Genomic DNA, 24,808 nt, shown 5'->3' with positions numbered 1-24,808 from the left:
CAGAAAAATGCTGAAGATTAGATGGGTAGATCACATAACTAATGGGGAGGTATTGAATAGAACTGGGGAGAAGAGGAGCTTGTGGCACATCTTGACTAGAAGAAGGGATCGGTTGGTAGGACATGTTCTGAGACATCGATGGATCACCAATTTAGTATTGGAGGGCAGCGTGGAGGGTAAAAATCGTAGAGGGAGACCAAGAGATGAATACACTAAGCAGATTCAGAAGCATGTAGGCTGCAGTAGGTAGAAAAAGTGAACAAATGGAAATAGGGCCTGAAAATACAAAATAAGAATTCAAGAAGGTGTTGAATGATCTGAAAGAAAAGAAGGGCGGATTGTGGTATTGATAATACTTTAGGTGACATGCTTAATGCATTAGACCCTGAAACAAAATATCTGATAAGTGTCATAATCACTGGCTTTTGGTATTGTCAATGAAGATTTAAAGAAAAGTATCATGATACTGATTCTACAGAACAAAGCAGCCACATGAGACGATCAGAGGACTCTGAGCATCCTAGCTCACATCTCAAAAACACTGAAGATCAATTTGGCTCCTGAGAAGACAGATGCAAAAGAGAAGCTATCCTATGCCTTTGCAATACAAATGAAAAAAGCTTTAGGTTCAACAGAAAGTTTTCATGGCTTTCATGTTGTTGTTGTTGTGGTCTTCAGTCCTGAGATTGGTTTGATGCAGCTCTCCATGCTACTCTATCCTGTGCAAGCTTCTTCATCTCCCAGTACCTACTGCAGCCTACATCCTTCTGAATCTGCTTAGTGTATTCATCTCTTGGTCTCCCTCTACGATTTTTACCCTCCACGCTGACCTCCAATACTAAATTGGTGATCCATCGATGTCTCAGAACATGTCCTACCAACCGATCCCTTCTTCAAGTCAAGTTGTGCCACAAACTCCTCTTCTCCCCAATCCTATTCAATACCTCCTCATTAGTTATGTGATCTACCCATCTAATCTTCAGCATTCTTCTGTAGCACCACATTTCGAAAGCTTCTATTCTCTTCTTGCCCAAACTAGTTATCATCCATGTTTCACTTCCAACCATGGCTGCACTCCATACAAATACTTTCAGAAACGACTTCCTGACACTTAAATCGATCTTCGATGTTACCAAGTTTCTCTTCTTCAGAAACACTTTCCTTGCCATTGCCAGTCTACATTTTATATCTTCTCTACTTCCACCATCATCAATTATTTTGCTCCCCAAATAGCAAAACTCCTTTACTATTTTAAGTGTCTCATTTCCTAATCTAATTCCCTCAGCAACACCCGACTTAATTCGACTACATTCCATTATCCTCGTTTTGCTTTTGTTGATGTTCCTTTTATATCCTCTTTTCAAGACACTGTCCATTCCGTTCAACTGCTCTTCCAAGTCCTTTGCTGTCTCTGACAGAATTACAATGTCATCGGCGAACCTCAAAGTTTTAATTTCTTCTCCATGGATTTTAATACCTACTCCGAATTTTTCTTTTGTTTTCTTTACAGCTTGCTCAATATACAGATTGAACAACATCGGGGAGAGGCTACAACCCTGTCTCACTCCCTTCCCAACCACTGCTTCCCTTTCATGTCCCTCGACTATTATAACTGCCATCTGATTTCTGTACAAATTGTAAATAGCCTTTCGTTCCCTGTATTTTACCCCTGCCACCTTCAGAATTTGAAAGAGAGTACTCCAGTCAACATTGTCAAAAGCTTTCTCTAAGTCTACAATTGCTAGAAATGTAGGTTTGCCTTTTCTTAATCTAGCTTCTAAAATAAGTCGTAGGGTCAGTATTGCCTCACGCGTTCCCATATTTCTACGGAATCCAAACTGATCTTCCCCAAGTTCGGCTTCTACCAGTTTTTCCATTCGTCTGTAAAGAATTTGCGTTAGTATTTTGCAGCTGTGACTTATTAAACTGATAGTTCAGTAATTTTCACATCTGTCAACGCCTGCTCTCTTTGGGACTGGAATTATTATATTCTTCTTGAAGTCTGAGGGTATTTCGCCTGTCTCATGCATTTTGCTCACCAGATGGTAGAGTTTTGTCAGGACTGGCTCTCCCAAGGCTGTCAGTAGTTCTAATGGAATGTTGTCTATTCCCGGGACCTTGTTTCGACTTAGGTCTTTCAGTGCTCTATCAAACTCTTCACGCAGTATCATACCTCCCATTTCATCTTCATCTACATCCTCTTCCATTTCTATAACATTGCCCTCAAGTACATCGCCCTTGTATAGACCCTCTATATACTCCTTCCACCTTTCTGCTTTCCCTTCTTTGCTTAGAACTGGGCTTCCATCTGAGCTCTGGATATTCATATAAGTCATTCTCTTTTCTCCAAAGGTATCTTTAATTTTCTTGTAGGCAGTATCTATCTTATCCCTAGTGAGATACACCGCTACATCTTTACATTTGTCCTCTAGCCATCCCTGCTTAGCCATTTTGCACTTCCTGTCGATCTCATTTTTGAGTAGCTTGCATTCCTTATTGCCTGCTTCATTTACTGCATTTTTATATTTTCTCCATTCGTCAATTAAATTCAATATTTCTTCTGTCACCCAAGGATTTCTACTAGCCCTCGACTTTTTACCTACTTGATCCTCTGCTGCCTTCACTACTTCATCCCTCAAAGCTACCCATTCTTCTTCTACTGTATTTCTTTCCCCCATTCCTGTCAATTGTTCCCTTATGCTCTCCCTGAAACTCTGTAGAACCTCTGGTTGTTTCAGTTTATCCAGGCCCCATCTCCTTAAATCCCCGCCTTTTTGCAGTTTCTTCAGTTTTAATCTACAGTTCATTACCAATAGATTGTGGTCAGAGTCCACATCTGCCCCCGGAAATGTCTTACAATTTAAAACCTGGTTCCTAAATCTCTGTCTTACCATTATATAATCTATCTGAAACCTGTCGGTATCTCCAGGCTTTTTCCATGTATACAACCTTCTTTTATGATTCTTGAACCATGTGTTAGCTATGATTAAGTTGTGCTCTGTGCAAAATTCCACCAGGTGGCTTCCTTTTTCATTTCTTACTCCCAATCCATATTCACCTACTACGTTTCCTTCTCTCCCTTTTCCTACTACAGAATTCCAGTCACCCGTGACTATTAAATTTTTGTCTCCCTTCACTATCTGAATAATTTCTTTTATCTAATCATACATTTCTTCAATTTCTTCGTCATCTGCAGAGCTAGTTGGCATACAGACCTGTACTACTGTCGTAGGTGTGGGCTTCGTGTCTATCTTGGCCACAACAATGCGTTCGCTGTGCTGTTTGTAGTAGCTTACCCGCATTCCTATTGTTTTATTCATTATTAAACCTACTCCTGCATTACCCCTATTTGATTTTGTATTTATAACCTGTATTCACCTGACCAAAAGTCTTGTTCCTCCTGCCACCGAACTTCACTAATTCCCACTATATTCAACTTTAACCTATCCATTTCCCTTTTTAAATTTTCTAACCTATCTGCCCGATTAAGGGATCTGACATTCCACATTCCAATCCGTAGGATGCCAGTTTTCTTTCTCCTGATAACGACGTCCTCCTGAGTAGTCCCTGCCCGGAGATCCGAATGGGGGACTATTTTACCTCCGGAATATTTTACCCAAGAGGACGCCATCATCATTTATCCATACAGTAAAGCTGCATGCCCTCAGTAAAAATTACGGCCGTAGTTTCCCCTTGCTTTCGGCCGTTCGCAGTACCAGCACAGCAAGGTCGCTTTGGTTAGTGTTACAAGGCCAGCAGTCAATCATCCAGACTGTTGCCCCTGCAAGTACTGAAAAGGCTGCTGCCCCTCTTCAGGAACCATACATTTGTCTGGCCTCTCAACAGATACCCCTCCGTTGTGGTTGCACCTACGGTACGGCTATCTGTATCGCTGAGGCACGCAAGCCTCCCCACCAACGGCAAGGTCTATGGTTCATGGCTTTCATAGACCTCAGGAATGCATTAGACACTGTCAACTGGAACAAGCTAATTGAAATTCTAAAAATGATTTAACTGAACTATAGACACAAAAAGAATTGTTAAAGAATTAGACAAAGAACAAACAGTGATAGTAAAGTTAAGAAACACGCAAAAGAAGCTATAGTCCTTAAAGGTATTAAGCTGCAAGAAGCAAAGAAGATGTAAAACAAGGAATCAGAGAAGCAAAGAATGTAAAAAAAAGCAGATGTCGTATGACATTGCACAGGTGAGCTGAGCCACCTAGTGGGAAAGGGTGCTCTTCCTCTCAGAACATTGGTTCCTTTCCTTGTGGATATGTAAGGTTGTGCTGCATGTGTATCTGTGGGGTATGATTGATGTGTGTGTGTGGTGTAGTGTTACTTTTGTGTTGGATGATGATGATGATGATCATGATGATGATGATGATGATAAAAGGGAGAGGAAGAAACCTGGTGTTGGCATGTGGCCTACTCCTCCTGAATAAGTCCAGCGTTGCCTAGCTTCATTCATCAATAAAAGAAAGATACCTTGTTCAAAAAACATAAATATTAAAACAAGAAACAAAGTAGTTAAGAGCTTCATTTGGAGTGTAAGGTTGTATTGTTGTGAAAATGACACTTGGCAAAAATTAGTGGACAAATAAAACAACCTACCACAAAACAATTGGCAAACAAAGATCATTGAGAAGAAAAGTACAGCAAAGAAGATATGAGTGAGTGGTCACATAATATGACATGACCAGTTCCTTGTAACATCCTAGAAGTATCTTTATAAAGAAAGATAGACTGATGAAGACCATGACTAGCATTCTTAAAACAAGTTATACATAATATGCAGAAATGAAGAAATTAGCTTCTAATAATTCAGGCAGAAAGATGCCAACTAATTGAAAGATTAACGAAGAAAAAGAAGAAGACTGGTTTCTGGCTGATCCATAGTAATATATTTGTATTCATGCCAGGACCACACAAAGTATTGATAAAATGGGAGCAGAAAAGGACTGTTTGCTCCCCAAGCCCTACGATTAACACATTTTAAAATATTTAAGCCTTCAAGTCAAATGCCTCTAATAAACATTTTCAGAAGGGTCAGCTTACTGATGGTCAATCAGTATCTCCTGAATCCATACAGAAAATGACTAAGGAGCTGCCTGTACTCTAAAATTCAGACATGATAATGGAACCCTGGAACACACTGCGTGCATTGAAATCTTGAGGAATGAGAGGGAAGAGCAGTCTCATGAGGGCGGGGAGATCCTCATATTTACACCTTTTTAGTAACAGGTTATATTTTGAAACTTCCTGGCCCAGGCAAAGGTTGAGTGGAAATTCGTTCACATTGTATTTTGGTCATATTTAGGCCAACCTTTATCAAAAATGCATGTATCTTCATATCTTTAATGACAAAAGAATAAAAACATGAAAATGATGCTCATATGACAATTTTTCACAAATAAACACAACAATTGCTGCAAAGCTTTATCTGTAAGGACTATAGTAGACAACCAGTATAACAAACATGCCAGTTCACTGACATACAACATTGTCGTGCAGGATTAACAAAATGTTCTCAAAGTCAGCAGAGTAGGCTTTCAATATAAAAAATATTGCACACGTGGTCCACATACAGGGTCTGTTCAGAAAATTCCGGAACTTTGCCCACAAAATTTTTCTATTCTTACTTTTTACTTGGATGGTCTCATAGCTGATAAACTGCTCCAAATGTCATTTCCACTTCCACAAGAAGTCTTGGTCACCTGTTGCTAGATTGGGCGAAGCACCGTATGCGAATTTTCATCTATCTTATCTATTGTTGCAAATTTTCATCCTTCCAATGGGGTTTTCAACTTTGGAAATAAAAAATGTCTGTGGGGGACCAGGTTCTCATGTGTATGAGCTCTTCACAGATTGTGAGGTGGAGTCTTTCTGGTCTTGTCTTATGAGCCGTGGGATGAACTGTGCAGCAACACGATACATTCCAAGAAGCTGTGTCAGGATTTCATGACATCATCCAACTGAAATGTTACATTCATCTGAAATCTCTCGGAAAGTCAGTCTTCAATTGGCACACACAATTTTGTTGACGTTCCTGACATGAGTGTCATTGGTATGTGTCAAATGGCATCCTGAACAAGGGTCATCTTTAACTTCCGTTCGGTTATTTTTAAACCATGTGAACTGTTCGTAACACTGAGTATGGCTTAAGCACTCATAAATGTAGGCTTCCTGCATTATTTGGTGTGTCTCTGTAAAGGTTTTCTTGAGTCCAAGCACAATTTAATGCAGACATGTTGCTCCTCTAAGTCTGCCATCTCGGAATTCGCAAACACTGCAACACAATGTTCTACTCAGTATACACTGAAGAATAACTAACAGACATACAACACAGAAATTTCCGGTGGTTACACACTGAAAACAGAGGTGTGCAGGGATGCCAAATGAATTTGCTCTGACACACCAACAACACAAAATTACCAATGTTCCGGAATTTTCTGACCAGATCTTATACTCAGTGTGGTTCAACATGCCAAATGTAAAGTGCTCCAACAGCATGAAATTGTGGGGTTTTGTTCGCAGTTTTTGGGAGAAGTTCTTCATGACTGATAGGGAAATATTATTTTGTAAACTATGAGACTTAAAGGTTAGTGCATAAAAGTGCTTTAATGTACAACAATACTGAGATTCTATTAAACACAGCAGCTGTGTCAAGGGAAGTGCTGAAAATGACAGTATACAAATGATGTTATTTGAGCAGGCAGATCCATCTTCAACCATGCACTTATTCTTCAAGGACTTTTGTGAAATGGAAGTGTCTTGCAACACCCCACTGGAGGATCTGAAGAATCCACACTTCAGACAGTTTTTGGAGAAGTACACAACAAATCCAGTTCCAGATGAATCTACACTGAAAAGAGCTGTTTACCCACGTGTTACGACGCGTGATCAACAAAACATGAATTAGTGTTGTTGTCCAAAAGATCTACTTGTTCACAGATGAAACCACAGATGTGGATGGGTGTTATGTTGGAAATGTTGTTGTTAGTTTTAGAAAAGTTAACAGGCCTGGTGAAATGTTCCTCCTAATGTGCGAAGCTCTTGAGAGAGTAAACAACATGACAACTGCCATTTTTTTTTTGACAACTCTTTGAAGCTACTGTGGCTGGATGGTGTAACAGAAACTGTTTTGCTGCTATTAACAGACAGTGCTTCATACATGGCTAAAGCAGCCAAACGGCTTCAGACTATCTACCCCAGCACCGAGTACAATACATACCTTGCACATGTGTTACACAGAGTTGCAATCAAATTACCCTGATGTGGACAAATTAATTTCCTGTGGCAAGAAAATCTACATGAAAGATGCACTATGACTGCAGAAATTCAAGGAACAAACATCTTCACTGCCCCTACCGTTTCAGCCTCTTATATGTGGGGTTCTTGACTTCTACTGAGTATTACTGTTTCTAACTACAACAAAATACAGACAATTTTTTGTGAGCTTAATAGAGATAAATCAGGTGCTACCAAAACTGTTAAACAGGTATTTACAGATACCCTATCTGAAACCCCCCCATGAACCATGGACCTTGCTGTTGGAGGGGAGGCTTGCGTGCCTCAACAACACAGATAGCCGTACCACAGGTGCAACCACAACAGAGGGGTATCTGTTGAGAGGCCAGACAAACGTGTGGTTCCTGAAGAGAAGTAGTTGCAGGGGCAACAGTCTGGATGATTTGACTGACCTGGCCCTGTAACACTAACCAAAAGGGCCTTGCTGTCGTGGTACTGCGAACGGCTGAAAGCAAGGGGAAACTACAGCCGTAATTTATCCTGAGGGCATGCAACTTTACTGTACGATTAAATGATGATGGTGTCCTCTTGGGTAAAATATTCCGGAGGTAAAATAATCCCCCATTCGGATCTCCAGGCGGGGACTACTCAGGGGACGTCGTTATCAGGAGAAAGAAAACTGGCGTCCTACGGAATGGAACGTGGAATGTCAGATCACTTAATCGGGCAGATAGGTTGGAAAATTTAAAAAGGGAAATGAATAGGTTAAAGTTACATTTAGTGGGAATTAGTGAAGTTCGGTGGCAGGAGGAACAAGACTTTTGGTCAGGTGAATACAGGGTTATAAATACAAAATCAAATAGGGGTAATGCAGAAGTAGGTTTAATAATGAATAAAAAAAACAGGAGTGCGGGTTAGCTACTACAAACAGCATAGTGAACGCATTATTGTGGCCAAGATAGACACAAAGCCCATGCCTACTACAGTAGTACAAGTTTATATGACAACTAGCTCGGCAGATGATGAAGAAATTGATGAAATGTACGATGAGATAAAAGGAATTGTTGAGGTAGTGAAGGGAGACAAAAATTTAATACTCATGAGTGACTGGAATTCAAGAGTAGGCAAAGGGAGAGAAGGAAACACAGTAGGTGAATATGGATTGGGGGGTAAGAAATGAAAGAGGAAGCCGCCTGGTAGAATTTTGCACAGAGCACAACTTAATCATAGCTAACACATGGTTCAAGAATCATGAAAGAAGGTTGTATACATGGAAGAACCCTAGAGATACTAGAAGGTTTCAGATAGATTATATAATGGTAAGACAGAGATTTAGGAACCAGGTTTTAAATTGTAAGACATTTCCAGGGGCAGATGTGGACTCTGACCACAATCTATTGGCAATGAACTGTAGATTAAAACTGAAGAAACTGCAAAAAGGTGGGAATTTAAGGAGATGGGACCTCGATAAACTGAAACAACTAGAGGTTGTACAGAGATTCAGGGAGAGCATAAGGGGACAATTGACAGGAATGGGGGAAAGAAATACAGTAGAAGAAGAATGGGTAGCTTTGAGGAATGAAATAGTGCAGGCAGCAGAGGATCAAGTAGGTAAAAAGATGAGGACTAGTAGAAATCCTTGGGTAACAGAAGAGATACTGAATTTAATTGATGAAAGGAGAAAATACAAAAATGCAGTAAGTGAAGCAGGCAAAAAGCAATACAAAAGTCTCAAAAATGAGATCAACAGGAAGTGCAAAATAGCTAAGCAGGGATGGCTAGAGGACAAATGTAAGGATGTAGTGGTGTATATCACTAGGGGTAAGATAGATACTGCCTACAGGAAAATTAAAGATACCTTTGGAGAAAAGAGAACCACTTGCTAGAATAACAAGAGCTCAGATGGAAACCCAGTTCTAAGCAAAGAAGGGAAAGCAGAAAGGTGGAAGGAGTACATAGAGGATCTATAGAGGGGCGATGTTCTTGAGGACAATATTATGAAAATGGAAGAGGATGTAGATGAAGATGAAATGGGAGATACGATACTGCGTGAAGAGTTCAACAGAGCACTGAAAGACCTAAGTTGAAACAAGGGCCCGGAAGTAGACAACATTCCATTAGAACTACTGACAGCCTTGGGAGAGCCAGTACTGACAATACTCTACCATCTGGTGAGCAAAATGTATGAGAAAAGCAAAATGCCCTCAGACTTCAAGAAGAATATAATAATTCCAATCCCAAAGAAAGCAAGCGTTGACAGATGTGAAAATTACCGAACTATCAGTTTAATAAGCCACAGCTGCAAAATACTAATGCAAATTCTTTACAGAAGAATGGAAAAACTGGTAGAAGCCGACCTTGGGTAAGATCAGTTTGGATTCTGTAGAAATGTTGGAACACGTGAGGCAATACTGACCCTACAACTTATCTTAGACGAAAGATTAAGGAAAGCAAACCTACATTTCTAGCATTTGTAGACTTGGAGAAAGCTTTTGACAATGTTAACTGGAATACTCTCTTTCAAATTCTGAAGGTGGCAGGGGTAAAATACAGGGAACGAAAGGCTATTTACAATTTGTACAGAAACCAGATGGCAGTTATAAGAGTAGAAGGACATGAAAGGGAATCAGTGATTGGGAAGGGAGTGAGACAGGGTTGTAGTCTCTCCCCGATGTTATTCAATCTGTATATTGAGCACACAGTACAGGAAACAAAAGAAAAGTTCGGAATGGGTATTAAAATCCATGGAGAAGAAATAAAAACTTTGAGGTTCGCCAATGATATTGTAATTCTGTCAGAGACAGCAAAGGACTTGGAAGAGCAGCTGAACGGAATGGACAGTGTCTTGAAAGGAGGATATAAGATGAACATCAAGAAAAGCAAAACAAGGATAATGGAATATAGTTCAATTAAGTCGGGTGATGCTGAGGGAATTAGATTAGGAAATGAGACACTTAAAATAGTAAAGGAGTTTTGCTATTTAGGGAGCAAAATAACTGATGATGGTCGAAGTAGAGAGGATATAAAATGTAGACTGGCAATGGCAAGGAAAGCGTTTCTGAAGAAGAGAAATTTGTTAAAATTGAGTATTGATTTAAGTGTCAGGAAGTCGTTTCTGAAAGTATTTGTATGGAGTGTAGCCATGTATGGAAGTGACACATGGATGATAAATAGTTTAGACAGGAAGAGAATAGAAGCTTTCAAAATGTGGTGCTACAGAAGAATACTGAAGATTAGATGGGTAGATCACGTAACTAATGAGAAGGTATTGAACAGCATTGGGGAGAAGAGGAGTTTGTGGCACAACTTGACTAGAAGAAGGTATCGGTTGGTAGGACATGTTCTGAGGCATCAAGGGATCACCAATTTAGTACTGGAGGGCAGTGAGGAGGGTAAAAATCGTAGAGGGAGACCAAGATATGAATACACTAAGCTGATTCAGGAGGATGTAGACTGCAGTAGGTACTGGGAGATGAAGAAGCTTGCACAGGATAGAGTAGCATGGAGAGCTGCATCAAACCAGTCTCAGGACTGAAGACCACAACAACAACATATTAAAGATCAAGATGAATGTTTTCAAATAAACTTACATAAAACAAAATTTTTTTAGTCATATTTATGTAAGTTTTAGGTCATAAATTCATGCACATTTCGCTGTTTTTGGGTGATTAAAATCTGGGCCCTACTGATGAGGGGGTAGTTAAAGGGTACAGATAAGGGCCTTATGTAGCACTTATACTGCGACAGCAACTGCGTGCTGTTAGTGATAAGGATAAGAATGATATGTACCATCTAAAAAGATGGCCACCACACCTTTAGCTCTCTCCCCACTGGGGCCATCCTTTCTATGGAGATCATATCCACTTAGCACAGAGGTGTCAGAAGTCTTAACATGTGTCTCTTGTGGACAAAAATACAATGGTCTGCACTGTACCAAAAGTTTTCAGTTCTTTTGCGTGATCCTTGAACCTATTAATGTTCCACTGTAATATGGGAGCCATTTTATTAGTGAGGTTTTTCAATGGTCTTCACTGTACCAAAAGTTTTCAGTTCTTTTGCGTGATCCTTGAACCTATTAATGTTCCGCTGTAATATGGGAGCCATTTTATTAGTGAGGTTTTTCTTTCCCTCTCTCTTTCCACCAGGGTGGGGATACTGTTCTGACTGAGGTCATTAGACCCATCACACAGAATTAGAATTTCATGGCTCAAATGGGTCTGAGCACTATGGGACTCAACTTCTGAGGTCATTAGTCCCCTAGAACTTAGAACTACTTAAACCTAACTAACCTAAGGACAACACACACATCCATGCCCGAGGCAGGATTCGAACCTGCGACCGTAGCGGTCTCGCGATTCCAGACTGCAGCGCTTAGAACCGCACGGCCACTTTGGGCGGCTAGAATTTCATGGCCTGACAGTTTGTAATCTGTTTTCTTGTATGTTGGACATTTTGCTCTGGGTTTTACTTTTGGAGGAGACTTTGGAAGAATACATGCGGCATTGGCAGTACTCGCCTCTGGTTTACTGGAGTCTGCTTGTTGCAGTGCACGAAACTCTATAATGATGACAACTGTGGCCATTTCTGTTCGGACAGAGATAATAGCATATGTTCAATCACAATTACGAATTGCAAGTGGTTGCGCTGGCCCTGTTTACCTGTGTTTGCATAGTGGGGTCAGAGTTCTTGATTGGCTTTTTGAGAGCCAAAGCAAACAAAGTAGTTGAACTAGGGGCGATCGCATAGCTTTATAAATATTTTGGGTTTGGAATTTGATTTATCATTCTGACTTCCTGTATCTTCTTTTCTTGCTGATACTCAGTTAAGTCTCACCTCCATATAGGGTGGTCTTCATTCTTCAGAGCAATTAATACAACTCAGAGGAGATGAGCAAATAACTCCATCATGAGCAACCTTACCACATTTGCAGCAGGTGGCTTCTCCTTTGCATACTAAAGTGGTGTACAAAGTGCTGGCATTTAAAACTGTGCAACAGACAGGGCTTACAAGGAAGCACTTTAAATTATTCAAATGCTGTCTTGATGTTTTCTGGGAGTGTTGCATTGTGTAAGAATAAAATTATCCATTTTTAATAGTTCATTGTCTAATCTTTTCATCACATTCTGCACATCAATCACACTTTCTTAGGCCCACCACCAGCAATATGTGCATCCTTCTTATTTTCAATGGTTCCATCTCAGTCCCACAAGAAGCTACAGAACTAAGGGTCCACCCAAAAGGAGAGCCTTGCTTACTTTCTTAAATTTACACCACAATGCCCTGTGACACACAATGTTCCACAACCACACAGTATGGTGATGGCTAAAGTGTACCCAGAGATTATGGTAACAGAGAACTGGTGACACTCACTGGTCCCCAGCTCAGGAAACTTGGATTCGCCAAGCCTTTACCCATTTACCAATTCACTGGAAACTAAACTCATCATTTGGCATGAGCCAAGAGGTATGTGTGCCCCCCACCCCCAAAGAAGAGTTAAATTCTGTTGCAGTGGGAAGTGTTGGTACATATCTCCAGACCAGACAAGTAGCCGACTGATTGACTGCTGGTACACAAAAGATGCATTCCGACTACAGTATGTTTAGTTGCTAGTAACAGTCTGGAAAGAAACAAAGTTCTCTGGAAATGTAAATCAACTAATTCTGTGATATTGTAGATAATGCAGGGTATCAAACTACATCATTATAGGCAATTAAAAGCAAGGCAAAACACAATGTTTCAATTAATGATAAACTGATTGATATATTCACATTAAAATACTAATTTCTTTGTGAAAACTGATTCACCACAGTAAAATTTTAATGTCGGAAACAACCTTTACACAATGAGAGCAAGTACCATAGACGATGTAATTCAACAATTATTTTGACAATTTTCAATTTTTTGAGAAATTTACTTGTTTTTATTTTTTAGTGTGACCCATCTGTCCTCATATTGCAATTGCTATTCAAGTAACTAATCATGAATAGTCATTCTCTAGCAAAGTAACTCTGTGAGGGACATTATTAAAAATTTTGGTGTAGTTATTAATGTCTGAATTTGGGCTTCAGGCAGAAAAAAATTCACTGAAAATATCTTTTGATTTGTGATTATGACGAAGTTAGTGGTATTTTCAAGAAGAGCTTCTTCAGACAAATGGGAGTTGCCACATATGAAACAGGTATGGCTCTGTTATCATCTTCTGTTATAAAACTGTTTAGCAGTTTTAGGCAGGTAACACATTAGTCATGTTGGTTCAGCTGCAATGTAAGCAGAAGTGAGGTGTATATTTTTGTTTATAAAAGAAACATAGTATTTAACTGTATTTCTTTTAATCAAAGAGTTGCCAGTCATCAGGTTGAACCAGTATTTCCAAACAAGGCATCAGTGGATCAGAAATCCTGGAGTACACAAACAAGTATAAACAAAGATAAATACTTACAACTAATGTTGCAGCTGAGCACATTTATGCTGACACGTGTTCCAAAATTGTCAGAACTGTTCAAGAATGTAATAATAGCCAGTTAACCTATTTGATGTTGTTGGTACAAAAGCTCTGATTGTAATGTCTTACAGAAATGATGAAAAACTGGAACCTGCCTTACAGAGAAGATGACTGAAGACAAATACTTGAACACTATCATTATGTTTTTGAGCTGTCTAAAGATACTCTGCTTCAGCGCAATAGCTAACGGTCACACATGAAAGAAATTCTCCTTGCATCTTTCCATAAATTTATGCACTTGATGGAAAATTAAGCAAGTTCAGAAACATCTGTAATGAGCACCTCTCACACCTCCTCTTCCTAATTGTATTTCACACATTTTCTTGTGACTCAAAACTGTGAGGTTTTCCGCAGAGCGTCAGAATTTGAATCTTCACAAAGATGCAGAGTGGCATTCAGTCCATTGTAGGAATGCCTGTCTATAACACTAATTTGAGAACTTCGGGATAGATACTTAAGTGTTACAGTATCATGCTTCTTATGTGAATTGCTAAGTTCTAGATGCTGTTCCAGAGATGAAAACAGCCCTTTAGTTAAATAAGTGTCCAGTTTATTCTGCTGAGTATTTATGTCAATAGCTTTCTTTCAGAAACTGCCCTGTCTCAAAGATGGTTGCTGATAAGGAAGTAGTCACTAGACAGCAAGTCATCAACCACATGCTTCTAAGCAGTGTCACTGGCAGCATGAGAACAGATACAGAACTCAATGTTGAAAATTAATTTCATTGTAGTATGTTGAAGTGTGTATTATCATCTACATTTTGAAGATACAGACACTTGGACTTTGTGAGACTGGGGGCATTGTGAAAAGAGCATAGCGAGAGCCTCTTTGTCATGGGGATTCAAGAGGCAGCAAAAAAAGTTTCTCTAGAGGGAATGTGAACAGTTATTTACTAATCCAGAATGGTCAGACAATTCTGGTCCACCTTTTCTAGAACTAAAATTTTTTTCTCAGGATGTTTCTCATTTGTGGATACAAGTACAAAACATTTCAGCACAGTATTTACTTTTATTGTGTTTCTGTCTGCAAGGATGTCATGGTAAGCTTCAAAATAGCATTATATCCTGCATTTTCTGGTGGCCTGGAAGAGATGACAGATTTTACAAAAGTGTTTCTACAACTGTTTCTTCACTCTAGCAATGGCAGGGTGCATGTTGAGCGATTTTTGAATGCACTACTTTTTTATCGTGTCTGTGAATGACAATGTGAATCCTGTCTGCTTGGTACAGCTGGTAGTACGCTTTTCTGGCTTCAGTATCATTCTTATAATTTATGACCTGGAGGTCTTCTGGCTTCTTCCTCTCCTCAATGAATACTCGACAGTTACAAAACGACACTGTATGTTTCCCTCAGAATAGTTTAGCACCTACCAGTTATTGTCGATGACAATAGGATTATGGGTGTTTGACACTGTGGTCTTTAGGGCCCACACTAAAATAATTGGAGATGACTGTTGTTAAAAACTGGTAAAAAACTAAAAATTTCCACAAACACAGTAATAAAATATGTTCATCAGTTTTTAAAACTTATGATACATTAAAACAGTGGACAAGATGACATGCAAAATATTGACAGGGACACGTGTCACTGATTGACAAGTAACTTAAAAATAAGCAAGCTGGTTACTCTACACAAGACTAAGATCTCCAATCTTAAGTTTACGCTGGAGTTCAAACAAAACACAATATTGTGTCAACTGAAAGGAGGAAAAGCCTTCACTTAATTTTACTGCTGCCCATTCAACATAACACAAAAATCAATTTGTTAAAAAATGGCACACTAATATCATTTATGCATCAAATGCCACTGAAGCTATTAAGGGCTGCTTTCAGTGTAAAGAGGCAAGATGAGATTGGGAAAAGAAATGTCAAGGCTATATCGTTGCTTTCAGAATTTGCAGTTAATGGAGCCATGCAGCCATCACCTTCAAGCATAGCCAGTTTATTGTTACACACAATGTTAGCCTAACTGATGAGTAGTCACTTGGGAAGTCTTCTTTGGGCACTGTCCTTTATGGTACATAGTTATCTGATCACCTGGATGCATAATGAAAGATCAACTGCAAAGAGAGATCCCACACACATGGTGAAGTGGCTGCCTTATCCCATGTTCAGATACAGATCTTCTTATAATGAGCGGCTCAAATAACTCGATTCCTTGGGTAAGTTGTGGCTGAGCCTTACACTACATTGTGTACACTAACGTATGATTGACGTGGGTTCAGACTTTTGGCCTTTAGTTTGCAGGAGGTACATTACGCCACTGTTCAAGTACCTCTAATGGCAAGCCAACTTCCTCTTCCACACCTCACTTACCACTAAAAGGTCTTACATAGTTAACCAAACTATAAAATCCCCAAGCAGCATGAATAGTTGGGAAGTGAGAGCCTTGTGGTACATTAAAATCTCATTAGGAGGTAGGCACAGGTTACATGCAGTAAGTGAGAGCCTTGTGGTACATAAAAATCTCATTAGGAGGTAGACACGGGTTACATGCAGTAATCCTGTAGCGCAGTACACTGTACAGCAACAATCTGTAACCAGTAGTGAGCAAAAAAGGGATGTGGTGTGAATAATTTACAAAGATTACCACTCTGCCTTTAGCCCTTTCCCTACAGAGGCCATCATTTCTTCCTCCACATATGTCCTGAAACCATTTACTCCACAGGAGTACTCGAACCACCTTAGTGGAACACGTTGGCTTGCATATTGTCTTTAGGTGGTCAGTTACCGAGACACTGGCTAGCATTGTTGGTCGGATAACTTTGCTGATACATTTTCTTTTATTAGAGAGGTTTGTAAGATGGTCTACATTTTAAAATTTTTCTCTGTTTGACTGTTTGGGCAGCTTCACAAACTTTAATGTGCTATCATATATTAATTTATCCATGGAAGAAATAACAGGTTTTACTGGAAGTCCCTCATTGCATGTACATTACAGGCAGAGGAGTTTGCATAAATTTCAGCTGAATGAGACTGGACTGAGAAACCTCTTTCCTGCACAACTGTTTAGGCCACAGAAATGAATGGAAATATGTACACTGTCAGTTTTGAACCCAAACGGGATGTTTCCTTCACAAATATAATACATTATCTGATTAGTAGTATCCGGACACACCTACTTATTGCCCTGACTACTAGACAGCATGAGGTGGACATGTCAGTATAAAATGAGGCTGGCAGTATATGCTGTCAGTAGAAAAACAGTAACAGCAGAATAGATCATCAAGAGAGTTCAGTGAGTTCGGACATGGACTAGTTACTGGAAGTCATTGAGTAACAAATCCAAGATAGACATTTCAACTCTTCTAAATCTGCTCAAGTCAATGGTTGGTGATGCAATTGTGAAGTGGTAAAGCAAAGTAATATCAACACTAAACCAAGACCAGTCAGACCTCATGTGTTGACAGTCTGCTATTGCTGAGAATTGTGGCAGGTGAATGTAAAAAATCACATGAAATCAATGGAATTAATCACTCATGAGTTCCAAAGCACTATCAGTAGTTCAGATATCAAAATGATTGTGCTTGGGGAGATAAAAAGAATGGGTACAATGGTCAATATCTACTCATAAGTCACATTTCCGTCGTCAATACTAAGTGATGCTTGAGATGGTCTAAAGAGTGATGTCATTGGATGGTGATGACTGGAAATGAGTGGTATAGTGTGAGGAATAATGCTGTACCCTATATCAATCCAATGGAAGGGTTTGAATTTGGTGAGTAGCTGGAGAATTCCCGCCATCATGTTTAATACCAACAGGTATGTACGAGGTGATCTCATGGTAGGAGGGTGTGTTTCGGGTTATGGTGTGGTCTCCTTTTTGCGTTTAAGAAAAACAAAATGCAGAAGGATACGAACACATTTCACAGCATTGTGTACTGTACACAGCAGAGAAATATTTGGAGGTGGTGATTGGTTTATCAACATGACAATGGATCCTGTCATACAGCAGCGTCTGCGAGACAATTGTTTGTGGATAGTAACATTCCTGAGTGAACTGATCTGCTCATAGCCTCAACTTGAACCTAACAGAACATCTCTGGGATGCACCACAATGTCTACTTCACTGTAGACCTCAGAGTCCAATTTTGCTACATTCACTGGTTTTTGCTCTTGAGGAAGAATGGGCTGCCATCCCTCCACAGATTTTCAGACATCTCACTGAAAGTGTCACTAGCAGAGTTCAAGCCATGATAAAGGTGAAGGGTGGACACACCCCATATTAATGTCCACTTATAGGTGTGTAGATACTTTAGATCAGGTTGTGTACATGCTTCATGGTCTTTATTTCCTCTCCTCAAAAAACTGTAAAATCTAGATTCCTTAGCAGTACATTTTCAATGATGAACAATATGCATACTTCTTCATCATATTTACCTATACATTGCTTGAAATGGCAGCATGTCCACAATGCTGACACTTAAAGCAACTCATTGGTTTAAAAATCCAGCCATAGTGAGAAACATGATGATGATGATGATGGAAGGATTCATGTTGCAAGTTCAACTCATTGCTCCTCTTTGCTATGCCTAGGTTTAGGTTGAAATCCACACAACAAACACAGTTTTTAAATACGTACCACATTTGTCTCATAAGGTAAAATAGGGGGGAGGTCTTCAATATACTGGTGCCCACTTGTCAGAATATAAATATACTACATTAAAATGTGTTGTACTGAAAAATATAAATCACAAGCTCCACAAACAGGTAGGTCTTGTCACCAGAGTAGATAACAACAGGTCAGAGGACAATGCTCTATGTATAGACAGACCCCTCTGCCTTCGTCTCATTTCTGTAACCTAGGGAACGAACATAATAGCCAGATGATTTTGTCAATCACTGTTTACTTTCCATTACTTCCAGCAACATAGCCACACACTGCTCAGTGAAGCAACTTGCCATAGAAGCGCAGCACAATTTTTCACAGTGTTATGTGTGCTTGCTCATTACCCTTGATACTAATATGCCTTGCTTGGAGAAGATAAGGGAATTGTGACCAATTCAAAATTATTTCCCAGTCATATCATCTCTGCTACAATGCCTTCAAGATCAAATAAAAGTCTACACCGTAAACTGCAAATCTGTCTGGAAGGCAAATCTTGAAGATGTGCCCAGAGAGAATGATTGAGCAACCCTAAAATTACTCCTGCTTAAACCCATTACAATATGTTATGATAACATTTTTCTTTGTCTTAACAATTATAAAATTTAAAAAAATATTAAAAATTAGGAGATAACACATTAACACACACCACATCAGTTTTTAAGGTGTATCTCTTTCCACAAATCCTGAAACGTCATAATAGTATCAATTAATGTGACCTTTTAGGCTTTAACTTCACAGCTATTAAAATGTTGTTCCATGGATGGCAGAAATCCTAATGGAAAGAGGTGACACTCCAGCCTCAGAACAGAGACTGGGAGCGATGTGACACAGTGGTTAGCACACTGGACTTGCATTCAGGAGGATGATGATTCAATCCCACAGGTGAGTTTGCACACGCACACTTTCAACAGAATCAGTGGTTGCTTTACACACCATGGCCAGCCCACCAAATGTGTGTGAGCAGCAGTGGTGCTGCTCTCAAGTGCAAATGAATTTGGCCTTTACAAATGTCTGCTTGTGTCTGTGTATGTGCGGTTGGATATGGGTGTGTGTGCGAGTGTATACCTGTCCTTTTTTCCCCCCTAAGGTAAGTCTTTCTGCTCCCGGGATTGGAATGACTCCTTACCCTCTCCCTTAAAACCCACATCCTTTCGTCTTTCCCTCTCCTTCCCTCTTTCCCGATGAAACAACCGTTGGTTGCGAAAGCTTGAATTTTGTGTGTATGTTTGTGTTTGTTTGTGTGTCTATCGACCTGCCAGCGATTTCGTTTGGTAAGTCACATCATCTTTGTTTTTAGATATATTTTTCCCACGTGGAATGTTTCCCTCTATTATATACATACATACATACATACACACACACACTAGGAACTGGTCTTCTCCCACATCCTTCAACTCTCCTGGCCTTAATCTACACAAGGCTCTGCATTCTGAGTACTTCTGTCCCCTCGCTTCATCACTTTCTTAATTATATTCTACTGTTCTCCCTCCCATTGTTTTCATACATTTCTTTACTTCTCACATTAGTTACACCAGTATGATCACATAGCCTACAACCACATTGTTTTCTCAGTGTTTCTCTGCCTATCCAACAGCCCCCCCCCCCCCCCCCCCCACACACACACAAACATCTGTATCACCAGACCGAAATATAGCTACACCTCAGTGAGCAATTACATATTTCAGTAATCAACCTTGATACCATGTAATTCTTTAGTTATTAGCTGTCAATTCTACAGATAATTACTATTAACTTTTACTGTTTTATCAGTTTACCTCTGTTCACAGACAATGACAAGAAGACTGAAAGAAAAAAGTTTATAATAATCATCTGTAAATTTGAGGCTAGCTAAAGACTTGATCTCTCAAATGTGGTTCTAAAATAGCCAACTACTGATGTGAGAATATAGCATCTCCTGGAGGGGACTGCTTCTTTCTTCAATGAGTTCTGAACAACAAACCTCTCCTTCACACTACCATACTCCATGTTCATTCTTATTAATTTACCATTAATTCTCAAGCAGAAAAGTTTCAATTCTCAAACTGACACTCAGTGTTTACTGTTATTTCCTTCATACGTCATTGTTTTGCCATCTCTTTGATTCACTGTTAAGGCTATGATATGATCACAATGACTAACTGACAAAAACATCCTCCTTTCTGTTTTGTTAATTTTAAAATATATGAGAAAATTTACAAACAGTAATCAAAAATGGATGGTTATAAACATAATGATTACGTACATAACTGCATGTTTGATTTGTCACATCAAAGACTGGGCAAAAGTTCTTCAAAGACTAAACAAAAGTCTTCTCAGTTCATTCTGAAATGAAGCTGCACTTTCTATTGTACCACTACTTCTTCAATTATTTTAACACACAGTGCAGTCATGTAGCTAGTGACAGCATAAACCTGAAAGACAAAAAAAAAAGAAAAAAAGATGACACAAAAAACTGGTTTTTCCTTCTTTCTTTGAAATACAGGGAAAGTTCTGACACAGTGTAAATAATTTAGGAGTAAAGGAGACCACTTCTGTATAGTAGAGGCATCAACAATGCAACACTTCTTTGGTATAGTGCTAGTCACCCTATCTGTGAACAATGGTGCACTTTCATTTTAAAATATATTTTTGAAAGTCTAAAACTGTAGCACAAATGCACAAAACTTCTCAAAATCTTTAACTCCATACATTACCTGTCTTCACTGAAACACCACAATCTGATGAAAGAGAAAGCAAAGAAAATAAAATTCTTATTGAATACTGATAAAAAACCAACAGTGTGCATCTAAAACAAGAGCACTCTTATGCATACTTGAGCAACACTGATATACTTACTTAGAATCTAGAAACAATCAGAGTCTATACACGTAAGTGAGCATGTAAACACAGGTAGTATTACATGACAAAATGTGACCATGCAGGCATGAACAATTGACAGTAGTGGAACATTTCAGAGAAGAGTATTTCTTATCATACACTGGAGATGAAAAGAAATAAATATAAAAAGTTGCAGAAAATGATTTATGCAATGCGACCAGTAAAGACAAAGGTACAGTATACCTAGAAGAATTTAAGTTAAAGATAAAAGCAAAGTTTTTATGCTGTCAGTAAAGAATGCTGAGTGATGGCAGCCAAGCATGTGTCGAAGACATTTCTCTTTGCTGAATTTAGAAGCAATGAAACAGAGAAAAAAAAATAGTCAAATACCAAAGTGATGAACTAAACTTCAAATTCCTACACACCACATTTTACACAATGAAACAGTTTTTTAAAGGCCACCAATCTGAATTCTTTTTGGGGGAAATTTGGGACGTACAAGACAAGATTGAATAAGAAATGGGTACCATAGGAGAAACCTACGATATTTGCTGTGACTCTTAGAACTGAATATTAAAATAACAAGCTCTCAAATACCAACCATGTTTATGGAAGAAGCAATTCAGGACAGTTATGACAAATGTGAATGACAGGTTAAATTGATTGTGTCTAATCCCTGAGGAGAATTATGATCTTGAAATTGTGCTGGAAACAATATGTTTCACCCTTTGAAAGAATGTTGTCGTCAACCTGTGTACAAGAACAAAACAATGTGACAACCCACAGGCTGACGATACACTAATACTATCATTTTAGAATTTTCTGTGTTTTCATACAAGTAAATTTCTTAAATTTTGTGCATGTTTTTTCTGTTCAATAGGTTTAATCTAGCATTTTTAATTGTAAGTGTAAATTCAGGTAATCTGTTTTCATTTCTTCTGAACAGCCAGCTACACAGCTCATTGAGGCATCAGCATTCAATGGTGACACATTGCATATCTAGGTTTTTGTCTGCTTTTACAGTTTATTTTTTCAGTGAGTCTTGCTAGGACGGATAGGGTGTGTGCAAGCCATGTGGGGACGCAGCAGGTGCTGGCCGCAGTTCACAAACAGCTGAATGTGTTTTTGGCTTCTATCCGCCACTTTCAGGCTGTTGACTCAGGGTGTAGGAGTGGCAGTGAATTTTTCATGTCACATAGGACATCTCAGGTGTCACTTATTTTGCCTACAGGCTCTGCTGCCAAGGCACCTCATAGTGTACCCAACACAATGGATCTGCCCTTACAGCAGGGTGAGTGGTGGATGGTAACGCTCTTGTATCACTCAAGGTGGGGCCGCTATGTCTGTCTGTCTGGCCGTGCCTATTCACCCTGGGAGTGAGCAGATAGCTGTTCCTACAGCAGGTTCTGAGCAGGCAGACGTCGGTGGGGGTTTGCTAGTTATAAGGGGTTTGCTAGTTATAGGAGCTCTCATGTTAAGACACATTACAGAGCTCCTTAGAAAGACAGTGTTTAGAGCTGGAAAGAGAGCCAAAGTGCACTCTATATGTCAGCTGGGAGGGGGGCAGGGGGTCTCATCCGAAATGTGGATGTGGTCTTACCTGCGGCTATTGAGCCTGCATGGTGCAGTCATGTCCAAGTTGTGACTCACATCAGACCACTACCACCTCTCACAGGTGTAGCGCCCATACAGGGGGGCTGGTGAACATGGTGAAGGCTGCTGGCCAAGTGTGCTGGATGCAAGTAGAGCTCACAATTTACAGCATTGTTTTTAGAGCAGATCAGCGCCCTTTTGTTTAGAGCCAAGTGGAGGATCTCAATCAAAGGCTTAGCCGATTCTGGGATGGTCTTGGCTGCAGATTTCCAGAACTGCATTATCAGGTACGGAATAGGACTCCACTTGACAGGTCAGGAGTGCATTACACAAAGGAAGCAGCTACTTGGGTAGCAGAGTACTTTTGGAGTGCACATGGGGGCTTTTTAGGCTAGGTGGTAGTTTGAGGTACACTGACGAATACTTGGCAGTCAATACACAGACAGTGAAATCAGAGGACATTCAGAGGGTAAAGAAAATTTGACTGTCAAAATTTCATCAGTAAATTGTTGAAGTATTTGTAACAAGTTCCTGAATTTACTGCCCTCTAGCAAACTTCTTATGCTCAAATTAGTCTTGGGATTGAGAGCCAGCTGAAACCCAAAGTAGGAAGCCCTGAGATATTTAACAAGTTATGGAATTATATTGGAAAGACAGATTAGATGCTATACGATAGGGTGTTTTAGCTGCAGTTGACAAAAATATTGTTTCTATTCAAGTCAAAATTGACTGTGACAGTGAAGTTATCTGTCACATTCAACAGGTCTACATGAAACCAATTTAATTGTTGGATATTTTTACTGGTCATCCAATTCTGCTGAGACAGTTCTAGAGTCATTCAAAGGCAGTCTACTGGCTGTGGTGCATAAATACCCAGTGCTTGAAATACTAGCTGGATGCAACTTTAACCTACCAAGTCTAGTTTGGGAAGTCTGTTGATTCACTGCAGGGTGTACTGTCAGACATCCCAAAAAGTGTCTTGAGCAGCTAGTTTGGGAGCCCACATGCAGTTGAGTGCACCTAGTAGCCACAAACAGGCTCGATCTTATTGGTGGCATCAGTATAGATACTGGGATTGGTGATCACGGTGTCATCATAGTGACTATTGTTAAGTGACTATTGTTACCAGTTGGTGAATCATTCAAGAAGGCTAGGAGAGTGTTTCTGCTAGAAAGAGCAGATAAGCAGTGGTTAGCATCTCACTTAGACAATGAATTGACATTGTTTAGTTCTGGAATGATGGACGGGTAGAGGAATTATGGATGAAGTTAAAACAGGTTGTAAATCGTGCTTTGGAGAAGTATGTGCCAAGCAAGTGGGTTAAGGATGGAGAGGGACCACTGTGTTTAATGACGAAATTTGGAAAATGCTGAGGAAGCGCAGGCTAGTGCATGCTTGGTTCAATAGAGAACACACAAATGAGAACAGGCAAAGGCTAGAAGAGATTTGTGGTCTGTGGGAAGATCTATGCACGGAGCATACAACTACTACCAGCATCATACCTTAGCAAAAGATCTAACTGAAAACCCAAGAAATTCTGGTGCTATGCAAAATCTCTAAACTGGTCTAAGGCTTCCATCTAGTCACTTGATGACAAGCGTGGAGGGCAATAGAAGATAGCTAAATTAAAAACAAAGTTTTAAATTTCACATTTAAGAAATCATTCATGCAGAAGAATCATACAAACACACCACCATTTGACCATCCCACTGAGTCTCATATGGATGACATAGTAATAAGCATCCCTGCCATAAAGAAAAAACTGAAAGAATTGAAAATAAATAAGTCACCAGGTCTGTATGGAATCCAAATTTGGTTTTACAAAGAGTACTCTACAACCCTGGCCCTTTACTTAGTTTGCCTTTACCACACTTTGTATTGTCAGGAATGCTCCACAGAAGTGCTATAAGACTGTTATTATTTTCCGTATACATAATTGATCTGACAGATAGGGTGGGCAGCAATCTACAGTTGTTTGCTCATGATGCTGTGGTATATGGTAAGGTGTCGATGTTGGTTGACTCTAGGGAGATACAAG

At 39.6% G+C, this 24,808-nt stretch overlaps 1 protein-coding gene across 4 annotated transcripts in view; it reads right to left on the bottom strand.

Moving 5' to 3' along the window:
• The window catches only part of LOC124612531 (zinc finger protein 726-like), a 124,260-nt gene that overhangs the window by 79,114 nt on the left and 20,338 nt on the right, over positions 1-24,808 (bottom strand). For 3 of the 4 annotated variants that reach the window (XM_047140795.1, XM_047140796.1, XM_047140794.1), the window contains exon 2: positions 20,603-20,771. The exons of the other annotated variant lie outside the window; for it this stretch is intronic. In XM_047140795.1, coding sequence (XP_046996751.1) covers positions 20,603-20,612 — 10 coding nt within the window. In that variant the 5' untranslated portion in view covers positions 20,613-20,771. The remainder of the gene's footprint in view (positions 1-20,602; positions 20,772-24,808) is intronic. 4 annotated transcript variants of the gene reach the window in all.

Source organism: Schistocerca americana, chromosome 4 (assembly GCF_021461395.2).
Source record: "Schistocerca americana isolate TAMUIC-IGC-003095 chromosome 4, iqSchAmer2.1, whole genome shotgun sequence".
NCBI classification, from domain to species: Eukaryota; Metazoa; Arthropoda; class Insecta; order Orthoptera; family Acrididae; genus Schistocerca; species Schistocerca americana.
Note: the sequence above shows the minus strand (reverse complement) of the source record. Positions and strands in the feature narration are given on the sequence as shown.